General features: G+C 43.6%; 1 protein-coding gene across 5 annotated transcripts in view; it reads right to left on the reverse strand.

The window, feature by feature from the left end:
• The window catches only part of KIAA1549L (KIAA1549 like), a 286,237-nt gene that overhangs the window by 75,064 nt on the left and 188,442 nt on the right, over positions 1–22,731 (reverse strand). For all 5 annotated transcript variants that reach the window (XM_032283624.1, XM_032283623.1, XM_032283622.1 and 2 more), the window contains 3 exons: positions 18,856–19,027; positions 10,210–10,373; positions 3,828–4,012 (listed from right to left, as the gene is read on the reverse strand). In XM_032283624.1, coding sequence (XP_032139515.1) covers positions 3,828–4,012; positions 10,210–10,373; positions 18,856–19,027 — 521 coding nt within the window. The remainder of the gene's footprint in view (positions 1–3,827; positions 4,013–10,209; positions 10,374–18,855; positions 19,028–22,731) is intronic.

A 22,731-nucleotide genomic window follows, 5' to 3' on the forward strand; every position in this document is an offset into this window, starting at 1 on the left:
AGTCAGTCTTTATCTAGCAGGAATGAGGAAAATGATGTGGCAAGATGGGGAAGCCAGAAACATAAGATTCATGATGGGTTTTCTCTTGAATTTGGTGTTTTGAAAATCTTTTCAAATGATCAAAGACTCCCGTGGTCAGCTGGACTTGCACAGAGAGTAGGTTTCTCTTTCAGCTTTGGCAATGATCTATAGCCAGCCCTTAGTAAAATTGTATTTTTATGCTAAAATTATGAAGCTGGCCAGGCACGGTGGCTTATACCTGTAATCCTAGCACTTTGGGAGGCCAAGGTGGGCAGATCAATTAAGGTCAGGAGTTTGAGACCATTCTGGGCAACACGGCGAAACCCCATCTCTACTAAAAATACAAAAATTAGCCTGGCATGGGGGCACATGCCTATAATCCCAGCTTTTCAGGAGGCTAAGGCAGGAGAATTGCTTGAACCTGGGAGGCAGAGGTTGTGGTGAGCTGAGATCCTGCCGCTGCACTCCAGCCTGGTCAACAGAGCGAGACTCTGTCTCAAAAAAAAATACAAAGCAAATATAAAAATCCTCCAGGAGTACAGATATTATCTTCTTCATCTGTATTTGTTTCATAAGTTAATATTTCTTAATAAAAATTTGGGGTTATTGAATGTGATTAGCAAGAGTAGATTCCTTGCTAATCCAAGAAATGCTTATTCCAAAAAAAAAATTAAAGAAAACTGTACACGATGTAAATTATTCGACTAGAATGGGTGAAAAAAATTTTTATTCTTCCCAAAAGTACTATGTTCATATCCTAATTTTAGTAATACTATTTATTTCTTTTCAGCATCCTCTAAATAGGTGATAAATAAGTTATTAATAAGCCTTTGTTGTATTTTCCAAAGATCATGATGAGAATACTACTACTTCTTGCAAGTCAATTCAGGTAAATCATCTTTTCCTTCTCTGTACATTTCAGCTCTGCTCTGCTTCAGCTCTCCCACGTTGGGTGCATGATTGCAGCAATGGTCCTAATTTGTTTGTACATCTCTGTCAACAAGCTTTGGGTAGTCCTCGCCCATGCTGAGTCTGGACTTGACCATGAGACTTCCTTTATCCAAGAGGATAGGAGCAACCATGACACAAGCAAAGATTTGAGAAATGCTTTTGCTTATGCTTTGGGTATTTGCTTGTTTTTTATTTTCTTGCTGTCCTGCAACCACATGGTAAGAAAGCCAGGGCTAGACAGCTTGAGAACGAGAAATCATATGGACAAAGGCCCCCGCTACCTGTGGTTTTCCTGATAAGATTAGCATCAACAAGTTAGCCCAGCGGATCTGTCACCTGACTGGAGATGCATAAGCAGGTGCAGTTAAGGTCAGCCAAGTCTAGCTCAGACAAGAAGAACCATCCAGTTGAGCTCAGCCCAATGTGCTGACCCACCAAAATCATGAGCTAAAAAAAAAAAAAAAAAAAGGTTGTTGTTTTAAGTTATTAAGCCTTGGAGTTTGTTATGGAGCAAAGATAACTAATCCACATGCCCTAACCTTTCCTACACAAGCTGAAATCCAACTCTGTTTTTCTATACCTCTTTCTGAGGAACCAAGAGTTCTTGGAAGAAAACATGCAGTCTTGTTGCTTGATTCCAGTACAAAATGTGGGTATTTGATACAGATGATCCCTCCTTCCTTCTCAAATTACTTCCTTCTCTTGCCTTCTTGGATCTCTCTCTTTGTTCTCCTCATGCCCTTCTTCCTGACACTCTTCCTTTTTCTTTGTTGATTCTTTCCCAGCTTCTGGACCTCTAATCATGACAGTGTTCCAGGGTTCAGTGCTTGGATCTCTTCTTTTCTCTATCTGTACTCTCCCAGGTGATTCCTCCCAGTCTCATAGAGTAACTACACACTGACAACTCCTACATTTATGTTTCCATCCTGGACCTCTCCTCTAAACTCCAGACTCAAGGTTAACTGAGTTCTCAACATCTCCACTCACATTACCCAGGTTGCCCAGGCTGGTCTTGAACTCCTGGCTTTAAGTGATCCTCCTGCCTTGGCCTCTCAAAGTGCTGGGATTACAGCTCTGAGCCATGCACCCAGCCCAAAGTGAGCCTTTAAAACTGCAAGCCACATAATGTCATTGCTTTTCTCAAAACCCCACAATTACATCTGATCTTTATTCACAATAAAATCCCAAGTCTTGACTTTGGTCTGTAAAGCCTGACATAATTGACCTCTGGCAACTTGCCGGATGCATCCGCCACTACTTCCTCCCTAGTTCATGCCAAACCCCTTGATCCTGCTTTTCTTTAAGCACATCAAGAAGTTCCCTCCTCTGTGTGATGCACATACTGTTCCATCTGCTTGGTGCATTCTTCCTGCAGATAACCTCGTGATTTATATCTCATTTCAATCAGGTCTTTCTCAAATGTCACTTTATCAAACTAGTCTTCCCTGGCTTCCTAGCTAAAACAGCACTATGTCTCCTTCTCCATTTCCCCAGACTGTGCTTTGGTTTTCTTCTTTGTACGTATCATCACCTGATCTAGAAACAGATCAATTTTAGCTGTTTCTCTGTTTGTTTATTGTCTATCTCTCCTTACCAGATTGTAAGCTGCCCGAGAACAGTAACTTTGTCTTGTTCACAGCAATATCCCCAGTGCCTGATAAATAGCAAATGACCAATAAACATGTTAGATAAAGGGAAGGAGAAAAAGGAAGGAGACATGGATGATGTAGCTTTTTCAGTCTTCATAGTGGTCTTAGGCAACATGAAAGAAGGGGGTTGGCAATGCATGTTGGTTTAGCCAGCCAACAGGGCCTGCCTTAGGGTTCATTACCTCTTTATAAGGCTATTGCAAAGTCCTTAAAATGAGTCCCTTGGCCTCTAACCTAAACTCTCCCATCTCTCAACCACATTGCCATCAATGTATCCTTCTAACGTACAGGCTAACACCACTGTCTTCCTAAAGATCTAAAGATCTTTCAGTGGCTCCCCATTGCTTAGATAATAAAGGTCAGATGCCTTGGCCTGGCAGTCAAGACTTTCCAAAATTGAAATCTATCTTCTGGTTTCATCCTTCACTACACCCAGCCACTATGAACTCTAAACTCTGGGGACACTCGCCGTTAGAGAACATGCCTGTCCCTCTTCTCTCCACACTCTTTTTAGGCTAGATGCCCTTATATCTTCCCACCTATTCAGATCCCACCCACCTTTCAAGGCTCAGCTAAAGCATAACCTTCTCCATGGGGTTTTCCCTGGTCAGAATTAAGTTCCTCCTCCAGTCTTTACTACAGCCCTGCAGTCTCCAGTGCCGGCACTGACACTTCATGCTTGGTATTCCACTTATTTATCTCTCTGCCTCCTCCATCATGAGACTCCTGGGGTCACAAATCAATCCTACACATTTTTGTACTCCTAAAGGGATGTCTGTCAAAGTGCTCTGCTTATTGTGTAAACTAAATATATGGCTTTGACTGAAATCAGAAACCCTATTGAGACATGGACAGATAAAATACAACTATACTGAATCAAAGGCACCGCTTTTAATATAAGTTTAAAAATAAGTGTGACATCAGTGCTAAATGTGCTATAGTAAATATAAGAACTAAATCTCTGCTGTTGTGGTGATCAGTGACATAAAACCTTACAAAGGGTGGCCCAGGCTAAGCAGGTATTGTGATTCTCATCATCTCCTTCAGTCTCTTTTCAAATATTCAAAATGAGCATGAAGGGGAATTTTTAAAGAGAACAGTGGAATTAACTTGAGGGTATCGGCTGTTCTGATCATAATCAGCTGTTCTCATGATCAATTATTTCTCTTGCTGACACAAAGAGGCGGAAGTTGGCCCCGTGCCTACCTCTTCCTGGTTTCAGTGGACTTGGCGGTCTTGATGGTGCTTCCGTCCTGAGCAACGTCTCTTTCCTGAGGAGCATCTCTAATGGGCAGTGGGAGGACCACTGTTTCCTGAGTCACAGGGATGACCTCCTCATCTGCCCCTTGCTGTCCCAGATGTTGCTTGGCATAATCAAAGCCTTGCACAGGCTGCAAAAAGGAAACAGATTTGCAGTGACATTTCTAGTCAAGTGTGACTCTTGCCAAGGCTTTAAGAGATGACCAGCAGCAAAGCACAAGTGATGGGACCAAACTTAGCTTTCTGATTAATAAACAAGAGTTAACTTAAATCCCCATCGTCATTTCTGTCTCTTCAAAAGCAGAATCTGTGTTAATTCCATCCAGCTACAGAATCTCTACAGATAAGACTTGCTCAGAAAAATGAAGAGTGTAAACAACATGTAAACAGGTGTGTAGGAACAAACCTCTTTCAGAGATTTTAGACCATGAATTTTAAGTCAATGGATGCTGAAAATGAGAAACAATTAATATGTTAAATAGATCCTGTGGATCATCTCCTCCCTAGGAATATTTGGTTACCCCTTCACTCCATTCTCATATAGCTTTATGTATAATAGCACATGTGTGACTTTGCCAAGTCACTTGAACTCTGAACCTCAATTTTGTCATCTGAGAAATAAAGATAATCTTAACTGTTACCTCTACCACCCTTGAGTATGAAAGTGGATCACAGATCTGAACACAGAGGGAAGTGTGTTATCTCATGAAGCAGTACAATCATTAATAATGAAATGGAATTTATGGAGTCACTCTTTAATCTAGACTTCTCCCTTAAGTAGGTTGGCTCTCCTATAATTCATTCCTGAGAAACTGGCAAGATTTTATTGCACAGTGTCTGAAATCCCAAGTGCATAAGGCAGCTCTGAGCAAAATCCAACAGACATTGAGTAGTGTGGTAATAAAAATCAAGAGGCATATTTAAACAATCCTGAAAATATGTCTCTATTCTGCTTTATACTGCAAAGCAGTATAATGCAGATTTGAGGCAGGACAGTGGGGTGCGTAAAAGTGGCAGTTTCAAAGGCAGATTGCCTGGGTTCAAATCCAGACCCCCACCATTCATTAGCTGTATGACCTTGGGTAAGTTACTGAAACTCTCCACACATCAGTTTCTTCATCAAGCTTAAAACGTGGTCATTGCTTTTAGGTTAATTGGAGATAATAATAGTATAAACAGGATAAAATTTGTATGTTTGTGAGAACAAAATGTAACCACTCTTAAGAGGATGCTGTAAGGATTAAATAAGAAATTCTCCTTCGGCATTTAGGTAAGTGTCTAGCCGATAGGAAGTGCTCAATCAATATTAGTTATTACTGTTTGCTTTCCTGATAAATCACAGTCCAGGTAAAATGGACATCAGTGATTTTCTTCAAGAGAATCTGCAGATGAAATTCAACCTCTGTCACTTAGAGTATATCAGAACTTGATGTGATCAGAAGCCCCTCCTTCAGCAGCTAATTTAGGTAAAAAATACAACAGGATGGCTCCAGCCAGATTTAACAATCCAGTCTAGAGCTGTGGCCCAACCTGTCAAATCTCACCACTGTGTCTCAGAACAGGACAGAGTTTTATTGCCAAGTCCAACAAGCCTTCTTTATTTGAGGCTGCCTACAGCTTTGCCATGGACAGTTCCTGGAGAAACTCACTCCAGGAAGTGCGATCACCCACTTCTCTTCTCTGAGACATACACTCTGACCTATGTGATCAGTGACATTCTGAGGCCAGGACCTGAGACTGAGTTTCTGAAATAATGCTTGCTGAGGGAAGGTGGTCTCTGTTCTTCTCCTTCCCTGTCCTTGGTCTACAAGAAACAGAACAGAGCCTTCAGATGACTTGGGATGCCCCTCAAATACTGAATTTCCTGCTCCTTCCACAACCAATTGGTCACCAATTGGATTCAACTTCTGAAATGTTTCTAGAAGGTGACTTTTCCTCCCTAGGTCCACTGTTTCACTATCTTCTGCCTCAGTCTTGTTGCTTCCAATTTAGCTCCTTTCCAGGCCCACCCTTGATGAGCTTCCAAAATTATCTCCCTTAAAACACATGTGGTTGTGTCACTCCCTCGTTTAAAATATGAAGGGCCTCGAATGCCTCCCCAAATGCTTTGGCGAGGCAGTCAAGGCCCTTCACATGCCAGGTGAACCTGCCTGCCCAGTCTCTGTCCTGTTGGCCCCTTTTGTACCACGCCCTCACACCCCCATTATCCTATTCGGTTTTGTTCCAATGATAGGAACTGTCCTTGGTGCTGAACATATACAGTTAAATAACTGGTTCCTCACCCTCAAGAGACTCAGTTTTGGCCTCATTTGATATTAATGACACAGTCCTAAACACAATACATAACTTATGTCATTGCATCTTCACTATAGTTCAAGAAGGTAGGTATTATCATGAGTCCCCAGTTTACAGATGAAGCAGCTGAAGTTTAGAGCTGTGACAGAGTCAGCATTTGAGCCTAGGACTATGTGACCCAGAACTGGAACATCTAACCACTATCTCATGAGTCTTCCCACAGTCCTTCCTTTCCTTCTTCAGCTTCCTGTCTTGGTTAGCATCTCCTGTCGTAAATGGCCTGGTTCCTGTGCAACACTCCTGGCCTGTCTGTGAGGAAGTGGAAGGCTGCAATAGCAGCTAAGACTTCCCAAGAACCTAATGATAGGGAGAGCTGGCTCTGGTCCCATCCTTTCTACCTCCTCCCTATGGATTTGGCCCCTTACCTTTCACACTGGGTTAAAATTATCCACTGGATACTTCAGGTGACTTGGTCAATGATGGATGTACACAAAGAGAGACATTAAGAAATTCCAAGCTTAAAAGGTGGCCATTGTTAGTTAATTACACCTGTATTATTAATCACAACAATCCCTGAGTGTGATCGGTACTTACAGCATGCAAAACACTGATATCTCATCTCATCCTCCAACAAACCTGTGAGGTAGGCAAGGCAAACATCACAGTCTTCATTTCACAGATAAGAAAACAAAAGCTCAGACAGGTTCAGTGACTTGCCCAAGATCACACAGCTAAGTGTTTCAGGACTTAAGACTACTACTCCCTCACTCTTCTGACTCTCAGGGTAGCAGTCTTTCAACTTTCAACCGGAAAGTTACCTGAGATTAATGAATTGCCCATTAGACACATTAGTGAGTCTAACCCCAATAACATCACAAAGTATCTATAGTTACTTCAGTTTTATAAAATTATCAAATCAAAATAATATCCAATAATTTCAATGGCGGATACACTGCCAAGACATTTTAAGAAAAAAAACATGGGTAGCAATAAAAGCCAACTTATATGTACTACATATTATGTACCAGACATACCTCAAAGCAATGTATATATATTAACTAAATCCTCACAACAATCTATATGCAATTATTTGTTATATCTCCGTTTTACAGATGGAAAAATTGAGGCCTGGAGTTAAATAAGTTTCCTGATGTCCTACAGATAGTAGTGACAAAGAGGAAACAACTGGCTGTTCTTAGGGGGTGACTGGCCTGTCCCAAGCAGATGTTCATGCAAAAGATTACAGGCCCTCCAAGATCCATCCTGCATCTGGATATGTTCCTAACTACCCTCTCCTAAGGTGGCCTCTTCCAGGGAGCCATGATCTCTTCAGTTCTATAAAGGGGAAAAACTAGAAAAATGGCTATACATCCAATGACAGAGTAAAGAGAAGTGAACTAGAAAGAAAGGAGGTGACAAAAGTCATGATGCTGGCCCTCTGGCATTTATCATTTTTCATCATTCTACCTGCAGAAGCCCACCTGACAATAATGGGAATGGGGCAGTCCATGGTACCGTGTCTCCGTAGAGGGGTGAGGGTTCCACACCCTGGACTCAGCTCCCAGGAAAGCCACACTCACCTCCTCTGTTTAGCATGTGAAGTTTACTACTGAGTCTGGGGAAGGATCTGTGGGGCTGCCCTCTAGCATTGTAGCCTGCATTCTAAAGATGCAGCAATGTCCCTGGGACCATCCTCCTAGTCTATGAATCAGCACTGAAGGCTAACTTTTTTGTTCTGCCTCGTCCCTTGACATTAATTGAATTCTGTTCACACACACAAGGTGGTGAGAAGTGATGCGGGCAGCTCTCTCCTCTCTTCACCACTGCAGTGTCCCTGGGTTGGAATGACAGAAGAACTGAAGTAAGCAGGAGACAGTTCCACCCTGCTGGCTTCCCATGATAAAAGGGCGTTAGGAATCAAAGTATGCAGCCCAGCCTCATGGAGGGGGCTCCACTGCACACAAGTGAATTTAATCATCTCATGGAACATAAATTTGCTTGATGTTCAATGTCAGCCAGGTATCTCACGAAGCCCAATGCGCAGAGTAGGACGCAGAAGGAGCTATGGAAAACCACAAATGCTAATCTGTCCTAGCTTCAGACAGCAAGCCATAAGCTAGGCAAAAATCGTGTGTTGCCCAACTCATTTTGACAGGTTAGTACAACTTTTGTTTAATCTGTAATACAAATATGCCCCCTTACAACCTCAGTATGGCATATTTTATATTCCTGGATACAGGTACAATTAGATTCTGGTTATTACCATTACATCTATAAGGCTCACACTGTAACTAAACTGAGATGGAGAAGAAATACCCACTCTTGGAAGAGTTTCATCTTTCACTGCTTGAGCAACTCCCAATGTACACTTCTTACCAACATCCTGCTGTGTCTGGGAAGCAGGTGCCTTTGTGTCAACTGAAACAGAACAACATGCTTTGGGGTTTGGCTCTTCAGTAGACAGAGTATCTAATCAAGCTGCACCGTCGCCACAGGAGTATGGGTTTAACAAACAATAAAAATCCTTTGATTTCTTTTGATGAAGCAAGGTGTGATCATCAAGTAAGACCTAAGGCATGCGTGACCTCCACAAGGACAATCTCCACGGCCAACATGTATTCCAATGGCTCTGGAATATGAGGGGTAGCTCGCTGTTTCATTCCTGCACAGGTAAACAAAGCTCAGATCTTCAGAGCTGGAAGAGTATTCTACCTGTCAAATCTCAGGGTTCAGGTAGGTGCACAATGGAGAAAACGCCCCCAGGCTTGGCTGTGAGCCTCAGTCACTCCTCTGCTGCTAGCATGACTTTGGACAAGTCCTGAAGTCTCTCTTTCCCTTTTTGGCAGTAAAATGAGGATAATAAAACCTTCCCTGGCTATGACCTACCTCATAAGGCTGCTGCGATGAACAAATGAGGTGATAGACCTCAAGGAGCCCAGCAAATTGTAATGCATTATTTAAACATCGGGTGTGACAGCATATTTCCTTCAGGGACTATCATGAAGGGAGCAACGTGACTGGAAAATCAGGCTGCAGCATGTCCTAGTCCATTTCACTCCCAGTCACTGGTGGTGCAGAGATGTGGAGGCCACAGGGGGAGGATGGGGCTCCAGAACAGGCTTCAGCGGAGCCACTGAAAAGGGGTTTCCTGGCCACCCAGCTAAAGCCCTGAAGCTTTTCCATCATGGCGACCTCTGAAGATGTCACTCTAACCAAGCATGTGCCTCAGAGAGCCTTGCATTAGGAGCCAAGAGACTTTGTCTAAGTCAGTTCGGGCTGTTGTAATAAAATAGCACAGACCGGGTGGTCTATAAACGAGAGAAGTTTATTTCTCCCAATTCTGCAGGCTGGGAAGTCCAAAATCAAGGTGCCAGGATGGTCAGGTTCTGGTGAGGACTCTTCTGGGCTGCAGGCTGCCAATGTCTTGTCGTGTCTTCACATGGTAAAAAAGGTAAGAGAGTCCTCCAGGGCCTCTTTTATAAGGGCATTAACCTCATTCCTGGTGGTTTCACCCTGATGACCTGATCACCTCCCAAAAGCCCTATCTCCTAATACCATCACATTAGGTATCAGAATTTCAACATATAAATTTGGGGACCACAATATTCAGAACCTGAATCTACCACCAGTTCTGCTACCTACCAACCATACCACCTAGAAAAAGTTACTTTTTATGGGCAAAAGGAGGGAGTCTGATTAAATTATCTCCCAAATCCCTTTCAGGTCTCCTTAGCTTGTAGTTTTCTATGCCTCGGTTTCCTCATCTGTAAAATAATAGTCCTTCCTCCCAGGGCAGCTGTAAGAATTAGAGAGTTGCTATATATAAAGCGCTTGGAAGCACTGACAGCAGGGTGGGCATCAGACAAGCATGAGCCATCAGGTCCTGAGACTAAAAGAAGAGTCTCCTTCAAAATGAGGACCCATCCTGATGTTTCTGCAGGCTCTTGCAATGGCCTCAAAAGGCAAGAGGGAAAGGCAGGCCAAGCTCCTGCAGTTCTGTGCTCCTGCCCCTCTCTCCACCGCTTCCCCATACCTTTGCTCTCTGCGGCAGGTTTATCATGGTGTCGGGCTTGAAGTCATTCTTGTTCTTCCTGCAGAGCACGGCAGTGATGATGATGATGATGACCGTGACCACAGCGATGGGAGCCAGCACTGCAGCGATGATCCACAGGTTATTGGGTGGGTTCTTTACCACGGCTGTGGGAAAAAGCCAGCAGGAGGGACATGACAAGCAGCACTGGGAAGAGGAAAGCAACCCAGACATAACCCTCCACCCCAGTCCCAAGTCATGGACAGAAGAATGTAGGGTTAAGAGGGTTTGGGGTCAGAAAGACTCCACCTCTGCAGCTGTGTGACCTTGGGCAAGTGACTCAAGCTCCCTGAGTCTTGGTTTCCTCATCTGTAAAATGGGCTGTCACTTTGTAGTGTTTTTGTCACTTTGGGCTGTCACTTTGTAGCATGGTCTCTAGTAGTTGCTCAATAAATGCTAGCGTTCACTACTATTGAGAAGAAGAGAAAAAGATGGATCAGTAACAATTTTCCTCACGGGTGATGTCCACAAGTCAAAAGAAAAGTGAAGAAACGTACAGATTAGAAATAGGTGTTGGAGTCAGAGGCAAAAGCCACAGAGAAATGACTCTCAATATTACAGCGTAGTCACCCTGAGAGTGAGCAACAAGTGAAATGTAACATGAGCAGATGGCTCTCCCCCAGAATAGCTGGCTGGGAGCTTGGAAATGCCTCAGTCTAGTCAAAAGGCTCAGGCTGTTCTTAGAACCAGAGTAAATAAGAGCAACCAAAGTGATTGGCAGCAGGAAGACTGTGCTATTAAAACAGTAAGTGCCTTGGGGCGAGGGGGGCTTCAATGAATTAACTGGAAAGGGCAACAGGGTGATGGTCATACTCTGTATTGTGATAGAAACTTGGGTTACATGAGTGTATACATTTGCCAAAAATCATCATATGATTTACTTGAGACAAGAAAGTATTGGCAACTTAAAAGGAGAAGTCCCTTCTCCGTGGTAAGTTTAGTCTGTAGTTTAAATTAATATATTGGTAATCTGGCTTATACATCAAACTCTTGTAAGCCTGGTTAGCATGAGTTGGTCCTGATCCTGCTGCACTCTGGGAGCTACTACGCAAAACTGAGGCCCAGACCCTGGAATATGTACACCCCACCAGTAAGTGCCACGTGGTGAGACCTGCCTGAGGAGCCAGCCAGCCAGCCTTCCTCTCTGATTTCAACCAAGCCCTGACATGAACTGGTTCCTCATTGGCCAAGACCTACCTCTCATCTGGCCGCCCTTAGGTGCAGAATACTGTTAGTACAGAAGAGCTTCTTCTCCATAGTTTTTATCAATCGGTGATTAATCACATTATTAACCTCTGAAAACAGCTCATTAGCTAACATGCTTCTGTTGACATTAAACACTTAATTGCTCCTGCTTTTAGTAATTCAGTATTTATACATAAGTATTCTGCCATTAACATTTTTTAACACCTACAGCTTTTGTGAAAAATATCAGTATGCCTCTTTATAGTTAGGTTATTCTATCCTGACGGAGAAAAATGTAAAGTGTATCAGTGTACACCCTAAATAAATACATGATTTTTTATTAGCAAGACTGTTTGGCTTTTATCCGGTTTTATTGTTTTAGTGAATACGCTTCTTCTTGGTGCAGTATGTAAAATCCCCTCACCTTCATTTACATAAGAGAACAGATTTTGTCTTAGACACATTAATAAATTCATTTAACAGTCAAAATAAGAGTAAAGTTAGGTCAGCTGAAGTCATCCAAACTCAACGTCGTGTTCATTGGCATAATTATCTAAAAGCACAAAGTCATGCCTAAAGGTGAAAAGGAACAAATGGTTATTTAAATTGCAAGAATTTCAGTAAAGGACGGATAGGGAAAGACATTTCCTGAGTGCCTACTGTGTGCTGGCCGCTGTGATAGGTCCTTTGCCTGCATGCTATTCTTATCTTCAATATGCTGATGAAAAAACTGAGACTCAGAGAGGTCAGACATTTCTATGAAAAGTCATTTCTCCAAAATAAACAGTTTAAGTCAGTTCTGAGTTAACACACATGAATAGAAGTGTGTGCTTATGTGCATGGGTGTGCGCACGCGCACACACACCCACACAAGGTATTTGTCAAAAGCAGTGAAGACAAAGAGTCCAAATAATAAGTAAAATACACAAATAAATATATAAATACACAATATATAAATCACAAATACATTTATAAATATATAAATACACAAAAATACACAAAATAAATTATTCTCAGATGCAGCAAATGTTGAAAAGAGAAGGAATCCACTCAAAAGTGTTTCCACCTCATTTTTGTGGCCATCACCTATGTCTCAAATATTAGAGCTCATAATTGGGGTGAATGGATGCAGGGGAGAGTCCTCCCAGGGCCCAGTGGCCAGCGAGTGCTCTGTCCACATTGTTCTCCTACCAAACCCTCCCGTGGCTTCCCTTCCCAGTGGGGGCCCAGCCCGTGAGGCCCCAGTGACTGTAGCTGCTCTTCTGTGCCTCTGACCTCATGGCTATGACTCTGCTCCCCCAATGACCTCCGTGCTGGATGTCAGACTACCTTCCCTCTGCCTGGAAGCTGGCCCCTAGATACCCTCAGGGACCCTTCCCTCCCTCCTTTTCTTCAGGTGGCTACTCAAGGGTTACTTTCTCAGTGATTCCCTTCTTGACCCCCCAACAATTTAAAATTGCAGTCATTAACTTCTCAACATGCCTTAGCCCTTTCCTGCCCAACTTTTCTCCATAGACTAATTAGCGTCGACATATTACTTATTTATTTATTTAGTTTCCTTGATCTGCCCACCCTACAACATAAGCTCTATGAGGGCAGGCATTTTTGTCCACTTCATTCACTGCTGTATCTCCAGTGCCCAGAGCAGTGCCTGGTACATAATAGGTGCTCAATATCTGTTAAAAAAGTGAATGAGCATGAGTCCTCTTCACCAGAGGGTCAGTCTATTCCTTTAAGTGGCTTTTTTTTTTTTTTTTTTTTTTAGACAGAGTCTCCCTCTGTCCCCAAGGCTGGAGTAATGGCACGATCTCAGCTCACTGCAACCTCCCTCTACCTCCCAGGTTCAAGCCATTCTTGTGACTCACTCTCCCATGTATCTGGGATTACAGGCACCCACCACCATGCCCAGCTAAATTTTTTTATTTTTAGTAGAGATGGGGTTTCTCCATGTTATCCAGGCTGGTCTCAAACTCCTGACCTCAGGTGATCCACCCATCTCAGCCTCCCAAAGTGCTGGGATTATAAGTGTGAGCCACTGTGCCCAACCAAGTAGCATGTTTTGAGATAAATGTCTGGTGGTCACATAAAGCAAACCACTTTCTGCTCTGGTATGCTTCTCCTTGGGGAGAATTTTCCCTATTCTGTCAGCTGGATAACAGCTCTGAAGTGTCTCTCACTCCAGACCCTGCAAATGGACCAGATGAAAACCTCCAGCTGCTTCCGTGAAGTCAAATGCTGCCTTGACACCCAGAGGTGATGAGGTGAGTCACATGGGCACTGCATGCTCCAGTCTTGGCTCTAGAATTAGTCATTTAGAAGGCTCTGGAAGGCACAGAATGCAGACACTCTCCCTTCAGAGAGACAAAGTATTCAACACTGTGACTCTCTATTCAAAGTCCTGACCTCAGATGAACATTGTAGGCTGATTTTGAAACTAATGGGAGAAAATGGGATTTTAAAGATCTCTGCCCTCTTCTTCACTGGCGTTATCTTCATCCTCATCTGCTCCGGGGCGGACACATGTCCCAGAGGACGTCATCTTGCTTTCCTCTTCATCCGCTAGCTATGTTCCTTCCCCAAGCATTCACATTTCCCCAGGATTTTAATTCTAATCTCTATCCACAGAATTCTCAGTCTATAGTATTACCTTAAATCTCTCTCCGGAGGTCTAGGCTTGAATTCCCAACATCTTTCCTAACCTCCATAGGATATCTATCCTATTGGCACCCCTGATATGCCATCAGCACCCCCAATATCCTATCAGCACTCCATCGGAATCCCAGCAACACCCTACAATATCCCACTGGCATCCCCGTGATATGTGTAATTATCCCCTTAAACTCAGCACAGCTCAATCAGTTACCTTCTGCCTTCTACAATGCCTCTCCTCGCCAGTCCCCTTTCCATCTCCATCAGTTGCACCCTCTTCTCTGTATCATATGGGTTCTCAACCTTCAAATCTCCTTTCCTCTTCATTCCTCTCCTAAAGTCCTCCAACATCACCGATAAAGGAGAGATTCAGCTGCCACTTACTGTGTGTTTAACAGGTGCCCCAGGACTGCACCAAGCCCTTTCTAGGCAATAATTTTCTCTTTTAATCTCCTAGGTAGCTCTATTAGGGAGGTGTTTTTTACATTACCATTTTACAGATGGGGAAAATGATGGTCAGAGAGGCTAATTAACCTGACCCCAAGTTCCGTAACTAGAAAATGGAAGAGCAGGGCCTGGGCCTGGATTACCTCATATCAAAGGCTTTTCTCTCGACTGCTATGGTGTCTCCTAATTACATGCCTCTCTTGGCACCTAGCAGAGGCATCTGGTGAAGGGCGGCTCCTTTGCCTTCACAAGAATCGAACCAGAAAGGAACAGAAGCTAGATCTTCCAAGATGAGTGAGATGCAGTACCCGCTTTTAAAGAGCTCATGAGGGAGAGAGACAGAAAACAACTGTTACAGCCCAATGTGAGGCAGGCAATGGGAGCTCCTGGAACTAAGGGAGACGAAGGGCTGTGCCTTGGGGGCCAGGGAAGGCTTCAAGGAAGAGGGAACCTGCAGGATGAAACCCCCTGCGTGGCCTGAGATATGAAGGAGAGAAATGCAGGCCACATAGCTGGAAACGCAGCCTAGGACCAGGCCATGAAGATTCCTGAACACTTGCTGAGTGCACCTGCTGTGAAGACAGGAGTTTGGATTTTATTCTGTTAATGACAGGGGGCCAGCAAGTATTTTTTTTTAAAGTGGAGTCAATGTAAGATCAGAATCCATGTTTTATTACAATGACGCTAATTACAGTGTGGAAGGCACATTAACGGGAGAGTGAGTCATTTGGGAAGCTACTGCCATGGTGGGAGAGAATGATGGGATGGAGAAAAGGAAATGGATTTGTGAGTGACTGTGGAAGGAACTGAGAGGACTGAGTGGATTTGAAGGACACAAAGGAGTGAGGTTAGAAGGGTCAGAGGTGGCAGCCTTGGAGACTGGCAGAACAGGGTTTGGATCTCGGCTCTTTGAGTGACAGCTGAGCCTCCAGGCCATCCTTCACCTCCCAGACTCTCACTCCCAAAACGCCCCATGAGTCTAATCTGATAGGATGGCTCTCTCATGTCCTGGCCCCTGACCCCATCCACTGCTTCCCAACTGCCACCAGCAAAGTCCCTTAGCCTCAACAGGTTCTCCCAACACTCCATTCACCTGTGCTCTCCATGAAGCCAGCTCTCCTTCTCATGCCCGTCCCAAGTACCTCAAGGCCTGGGGTAGCCTTGAGGAGTGAAAGAAGAGAATCTTGGCTAAAAACATCATTTTGAGAATAAGAGTACAGAGAGTGACTGTCACAGAACTGTCACAGAAATGGCAGGCCAAAGTTGCAGATGGCGGGAACAGAAGAAGTGTTAGAAAGGAAGTCTGAGCCAGGTGCAAAAATCTCCAGGGAGTGATGGGGCCTCTTGGGGCCCTGAGGTGACTACAGCGAGGAAGTGGGGGGGGAACTGGGATTGAAAGAAAGAGAAGGGGTGTAGACACAGCCGAGAGGGCCAAGGAGAAGCAGAGCCCTGCCTGCCAGTCTTCAGCGCTTCCTGGGCAGTTTGCTCTCCCATTCTGTGTGGATTACCACACCCCGGCTCAAATCCACCCTCCACACCTTGATCTCAGCTGCCAACTTCACTTCACTATGCCCAAGAGAGCAGAAACAATCGGAGACAGCGTCTGCAAGTTTCTATACCATGTGTCCCCTGTACTCCACTTTCCCCTCATTACAAAGGATCGGCTGTCCCTGCAGACCCCTCCACCTGTGCACTAGGTCCCACTGCCTCATTCATTTACAGAGCGTGCACCTACCATTCCTGCCTCTCTCTGCTGCGTTGTCAGCTGCTCCCTCTCCATTATAGCATCCTTCAATATTCAAGCACACGCCAATTCTAGCTTTCTAGCTTTTGTTCGGGTTCTCAATGACTGGGATACCACAGAGCCACTCCAACAATGGTCCCGATTTCCTCCCTTTGCTCTCACTACTTCCCCACCTTGTTCTTCCTCTCAGCCCCTCTGATTGCAAAACCACTCCTGCTAAGGTCACAACCTCCAGTCCCCTTTATCTCTACCCTATCACGCTCTGCCTCTCAGGAATATAAATCAACACAGTAGTGCCCTCCCTTCTTCCCATGAGATCTGCTGTCCTTGCTTGCTTTCTGAACCCCATGCTCTCCTCCCATCTCACCGGCTGCTCCTGGTCAGTATCCTTTGCTCGCTCTTGCTCTTCCCACATAAGAATTCCCCGGGGCTCAGTTTCTCCCTTTTCTCTCTAGCTAAACCCACCTGGTTATTCTCACCTATTTCCTTAGCTCTAAATGTCGCCTACATGTTGATGGCTCCTGAGTTTATGTCTTCCAAGATCCACGTGGGTGTCTAGTAGACATCTCACACCTAAGATGTCTACAGCGAAACTTTCAGTTCCATCTCCCCGTTTCCATTCCAACCCCACTTTTCCTTTTCCACCTGCACTTACGTATCTCAACAAACGGCACCACAACCAAAGCTCACGCCAGCACCTAGGAGTCACCCTTGATTCCTCTGAGCCTCGCCGCCTTCCCCTGCTACACACAGAATCATTATCTTGCGCCATTGGCTCTGTCCCCTGAAATATCCCCAATCCATTCACTTCTCCGAGTGTCCACTTTTAGCACTTTCAGCTCTCGCCTGGGAACCGGAAGTGGTTTTCACTCCTTTCCTCTACTATTTATTCCCCACCTGGAGAGAAGGAGAAAGAGCTGAGAACAGAACACTCTGGAATCCACATAAGAGGATGTGGCAAAACAGATGAAGCAAGCTGTTGAGCAAGTGAGGACGGAGCCCACAGGGAGGGAAGGGGAGAGGTGCAAAGGAAGAGAATCTCGGTTAAAAGTGTCATTTTGAAAAACAAGATTGCAGAGAGTGACCACTGTCATTCCTAGACAAAGTAGTGTCTGTGAGGATGTGCTGGCTGAGCAAGACAATACAAGGTCTGGATTATCACCCTGGAAGCAAAAGTAAACTGGATGAAGGCAAGAGCTGAGCAGGAGAGGAAGACCGTGAGCCAGGTGTCAGGAACTTGGGGAGCAAGGATATCAGCTAGGAAAGCAAACCCACGGGAGATGACCTTTCCTGCCTCCCATGCTCAGTATGATGCCAAATACTAACATTTCTATCACCCAATCTCTCACCCTCATACCCTCTCCCCTTCTCCCACTTTCTTTATAGCTTTTGTTTGGATTCCCAATGCCCGGGACACCATAGAGCCTTCTCATGGGTCCTGCCACATCCTGTCTCCTCCCATCCTAGACACTGCTGACCTAGTTAAGCTTCCTAAAAATGGGCAGTTCCAATGATATTACTCCTTAGTTCAGAAATCTTCAACAGCACCCCACTGCTGATCTGAGTGTGTACTATCTCCTTCGCTGTCATTCAAGGCCTTAGTCTCCCGATCAATACACCTTTCCAATTCCATTAACTCCTCCATGGTGTCGACACCCCAGGCAATCTGAACTCATTTTTCAAGTGTACCTGGTACTTTTCACCTCCATTCATTTGCTCATGCCGCTCTCTCATTCTGGAATACGCACCCCTTCTTCTCCCTCTGCGGAAATCTTTGAGTGGCACATAGGTAAGAACACAGGTTCAAAGTCAGACAGATTCCTATCCTGGCTACCTAAGCACTTGTTCTGTGATACCAGGCAGGTTATTTCATTTTTCTGAACCTTGGTTTCCTTTCCTATGGTTTAGGTCTGAGTAAACACTGCCCCAATGAGAATAGAAAGTGAGAAAATCTAGGTGAAGTAACCAGCATAGCAGCTGCCACAGGGGAAGGCATTCCACGAGCCGGCTATTATTCTTAACATCCTTCTTCTGCTCACCCTTTCCAGGTGCCCCTTTGAAGCAAACCCTCCCTCTGCTGACCCCGCATCACACACTGCCTTCTTGCAGCACTTTTCTGTGTTCCGTGCCATTGCACCTGCGTTAACTCTCCCTGATCCTTAAGGGCAGCCGCCAAGTCTCGCCCACTTCCACACATCCGCTAGCACTAAGCGACTTCATGTAGAACTCTATAAATGTTTGTTGAATCAAATGATCTCTAAATCCTCTGGCATACAAAAATAATCTCAGTTGTGATTTTCATAAGCTGTTCACTAGATTATGCTAAAGAGGAAGGGTAGGTAGGACTCGGGGGAAAAGCAGTATCATTATCATACTTCCAATATCCAAAACGTATCCCTTATCGCATCAAACAACACAGAAACAAAGCTGATTGATTTACGAGCCTTCCAGAATGCAAATATGTTTAGCTCTGAGACCATCACCATAAGTTTGGGGAATCATTTTGATTCTCAGGAAACATTTAATGGCATTAAAAAGACTGAAGAAAAAGACCATCCCCTTACGGTCAGCTTGCAGAAGGACAACATGATGCAGGGTCAAGGCCATCCTTTGGGAGTCAATGGTGCTCAGGATCTTGGCAGCTGCGGTCCCCAGCAAAGGCTTCCCATTGTACAGGGTGTAGTAAGTCAGCTCCGCCGGGTCCTTCGGGCCTGGCACACGCTGCATCTTCACCATCTTTCAGAAAAAGAGAGGCCGGGTGTTTACAGGACATCTTGTATCGACCCTGCAATCACCCAGGTGATCAGCAGATGTTCCTCTCACGACTGCTGAAGTCTTCTGTGGTTAGGCACCAACCTCTGCATACCTCCCTATGTCCAGTCTCTCAAGAAGCCTGCTCTCGCTGGAGCAGGAAACTGGGAGGAGAAAAAAGGGTTCGAAAAATATGAACATCTGGAAAGAACAGTTTGCAGTTGGAGAAGAAAACACAGGATAGTGATGTCTCCCAGCATCCACAGAACTCTGGCCTCATTTGAAAATAGGCCTCTGTATTTAATTCAGGGCATGTTAGGTTATTCTCAATCAAGACTGTTAATTTCAAATATCTGTAATTGCCAGAGAGGGGGAAAAATTAACTTAGACATCTGCAATTCAAAAGATCTCTGATAAAAGCACTTCTTAGAAACCCAATGTTCTTTTTCTAAAATACTGGCTGTGCTTTTTTTTTTTAACTCTAAAAGGTATACATATTCCCTATAGGAAAACCTTAAAATATGTAAAAGCATCAAGAAATAAAGTAAAAACAATCTGTAATCCTTCTATCACAAGCTAATTACTGTTGCCATTGTAGAGTATTTCCTTCCATTCTTTGTTTTTTCCCACACAAACCTTTTCCTTATCAGTTTACAAAATTATTTATCATAGTCTAGATACAATATCTTGCAATTTTTACTTGCATTTTTAAAGGACCTTAAATATAACAAAAGCATAAACGTTTATTTTTACATGACATTCTCATGCATAGCTCATAAACTTATTTAAAGAATCCTTTATTGGCCAGGTGTGGTAGCTCATGCCTGTAATCCAGCACTTTGGGAGGCCAAGGCAGGTGGATCATGAGGTCAGGAGTTCAAGATCAGCCTGGCCAAGATGGTGAAACCTCGTCTCTACTAAAAATACAAAAAATTAGCCAGGCATGGTGGCAGGTACCTGTAATCTCAGCTGCTCGGGAGGCTGACAGAGAATTGCTTGAACCCAGGAGGCAGAGGTTGCAATGAGCCAAGATCATGCCACTGCACTCCAGCCCGGGCAACAGAGTGAGACTCCATCTCAAAAAAAAAAGAATCCTTTATATTAAACATTTAGATTGTTCCTAATTTTTTAACTACTGTAATTAACAGCTGATAATAATAAATACTAAAACGTAAGTTTTACTACCTACATAGCATTCTACCATATGTATGCCTGGCAAATTGAACTAATATCCTTGATTATTAAATATTTAGGTTATCAACTTTTTGCTGTTATAATTGACAAATCATAAATATTACAGTATTTTCCTTTATTTTACAGATTATGAGTTTCACAGGATATTAAAAGATATTACAAAAATGTTGATAGAAACATTGTTTATAATAGTAAAAAGACTAAAAATTCAAAAGTTGTTAATAATAGATTGGATAAGAGCTACTGCATATTCACACGATGAAATACTATAGTGTAGTGGTAAAAATGAATGAACTATGGCTATTTGTATCACTGTGGATGAATACAACAGCCTGATGTTGAGCAAAAGGAACAAATCACAAAATATAAAGTTCAAAATTAAGCAAAACTATAATACATGCGTGGATGGTAAAATCTATACAAAAAAATACAGGAATGATTTAATACAAAATTTGGATTCACTCTCAACTCTGAAGGGAGGGAAGGGAGTACAATCAGAGAAAACACATAAATGGTTTTGGGATAAGGTAAGGATAATGTTCTTACCCATTGCGTTGTGGATTATTTTAACTAGCATCATTTAAACTCTGTCTTTCTTTTTTTTTTTTTTTTTTTTTAGTCAGAGTCTTGTTCTGTCGCCAGGCTGGAGTGCAGTGGCACAACCTCGACTCACTGCAATCCCTGCCTTTTGGGTTCAAGCAATTCTCCTGCCTCAGCCTCCCGAGTAGCTGGGACTACAGGCTAATTTTTGTATTTTTTAGTAGAGACAGGGTTTCACCATGTTGGCCAGGATGATCTCGATCTCTTGACCTCGTGATCTGCTCGCCTCGGCCTGTCTTTCTTATACTGTTTTGTAGGTATGCTATACGTAACAATTAGAAAGTAGATATTACTACAACCCAACAGAAAATGGACAAAAGATCTGATCAGACACTTCACAAAGGAAGAAGTCTGAATAGCCAATAAACACATAAAAAATGCTCAATGGGGAAATTCAAATTGAAACCACAAGAGACCACTCTATAGCCACCAGAATGGCTAAAGAACTGACAACACCAAGTGTTGATGAGGAAGTGAAACAACTGGAACACCTGTCTGTTTGGTGAGAGTGCAAATGGTGCAACCACTTTGGAGAAAGGTCTGGCAGTTTCCTATAGAGCTAATGTACACCAACCCTGTGAACCAGCAATTTCAGCCTATATACCTAAGATGAGTGAAAGCATGTGGCCACCAAAGGACTTGTGGAAGAACGTTCACAGCAGCCTTGTTTAATAGCTACAAACTGGAAAAGCCCAGGCGTACATCAATGGAATGGACACGCTGTAGTATATTCATACAAGAGAATATTATTCAGCAAAAAAAAAATTTATTTGAATGTACTTGAGATAAATTTCTAGGAGTCAGTTTGTGATCATTTAAAACGTTCTGGTCTAAATTCCTAACTTTCCCTCCAGAAAAGTCGTACCCAATTGCTCTGTTTGAAAGCGCCCTTTTCACTGCATCCTCATCAACACTGGATTGCAGCATTTTACTAATCTTTGGTAGGTGAAAACTGTATCTTGCGGTAGTTTAAACTTGCCTTACTTTGGTTACAAAGTAAGTCAAATATTTAAAAATTTTTCGTGGTCATATGTTTCCTCTTAGGCCTCAGTTTTTCAAATATGTCAACTAGAGAAATATCTTTAGATTCTAGACAGTTAAATCTCCATATTCATGAAGGTAGCTCATCTTTTAAAATGATCTAAGCCCAGAAGAAAGGCCTCAGGGTAGAACGATATTGTAAGCCACGCAGAGTGAATTTTGGGGGGAAACTTGGGCATGTTATTCCTTTTCCTAGTGGGAAAGGAGGTGCGGAAAGTGTTAGTACAATCCAGTAGAAGGTGAATGACCATTCAACATCTAATAGCTGCTCCCAACTTCAACTTAATAGCAAATTCTTCTTGCCAAGATTGGTTTAAGGATATCTTACAAGGTGATCTACAGCCTCTGTAAATTAGGGATTTGCAGAAATAAAACCCCACCTGCTTCATTCAGACTTTCCAGGCAGCTAAAGGGGCCAAGTGCACTGCGCTCTTAGAAGAAATGAAAGAACACCTCTCTGAGCCCTTTGGCATGCAAAATGTGTTAGGGTTCTTGGGTTTACAAATAACACCAGGGTTGTAGAGCGGCCCCTTCTCCCCCTTTGGCTGATGCAAATCCCAGTTCCCAGTTATCTGAGCACCAGTGCTTTCTTCTTGTCATTTGGAAGAGTGGAAATTATAGAGCTCACATGGAACCTACGAAGGAGAAATCACAAACCTGACATGCAAATTTAACCATCACTTTATCTCATGATACAGTCATCCCAGACCCAAAGACTTTTAGAACCAAAGCAACATCCAATAGGACAAAGGGCCAAATTCACCAAGTGTGAATGGAGGGACCCGGGGTCTCCGTCAGGGGCATGATGATGACTCATGCAGGGAAGTGTGTTCATTAAGATGGGTTGTCTATAC

This window comes from Sapajus apella, unplaced genomic scaffold, assembly GCF_009761245.1.
Source record: "Sapajus apella isolate SASKATOON/1434 unplaced genomic scaffold, GSC_monkey_1.0 scaffold14, whole genome shotgun sequence".
NCBI lineage: Eukaryota > Metazoa > Chordata > Mammalia > Primates > Cebidae > Sapajus > Sapajus apella.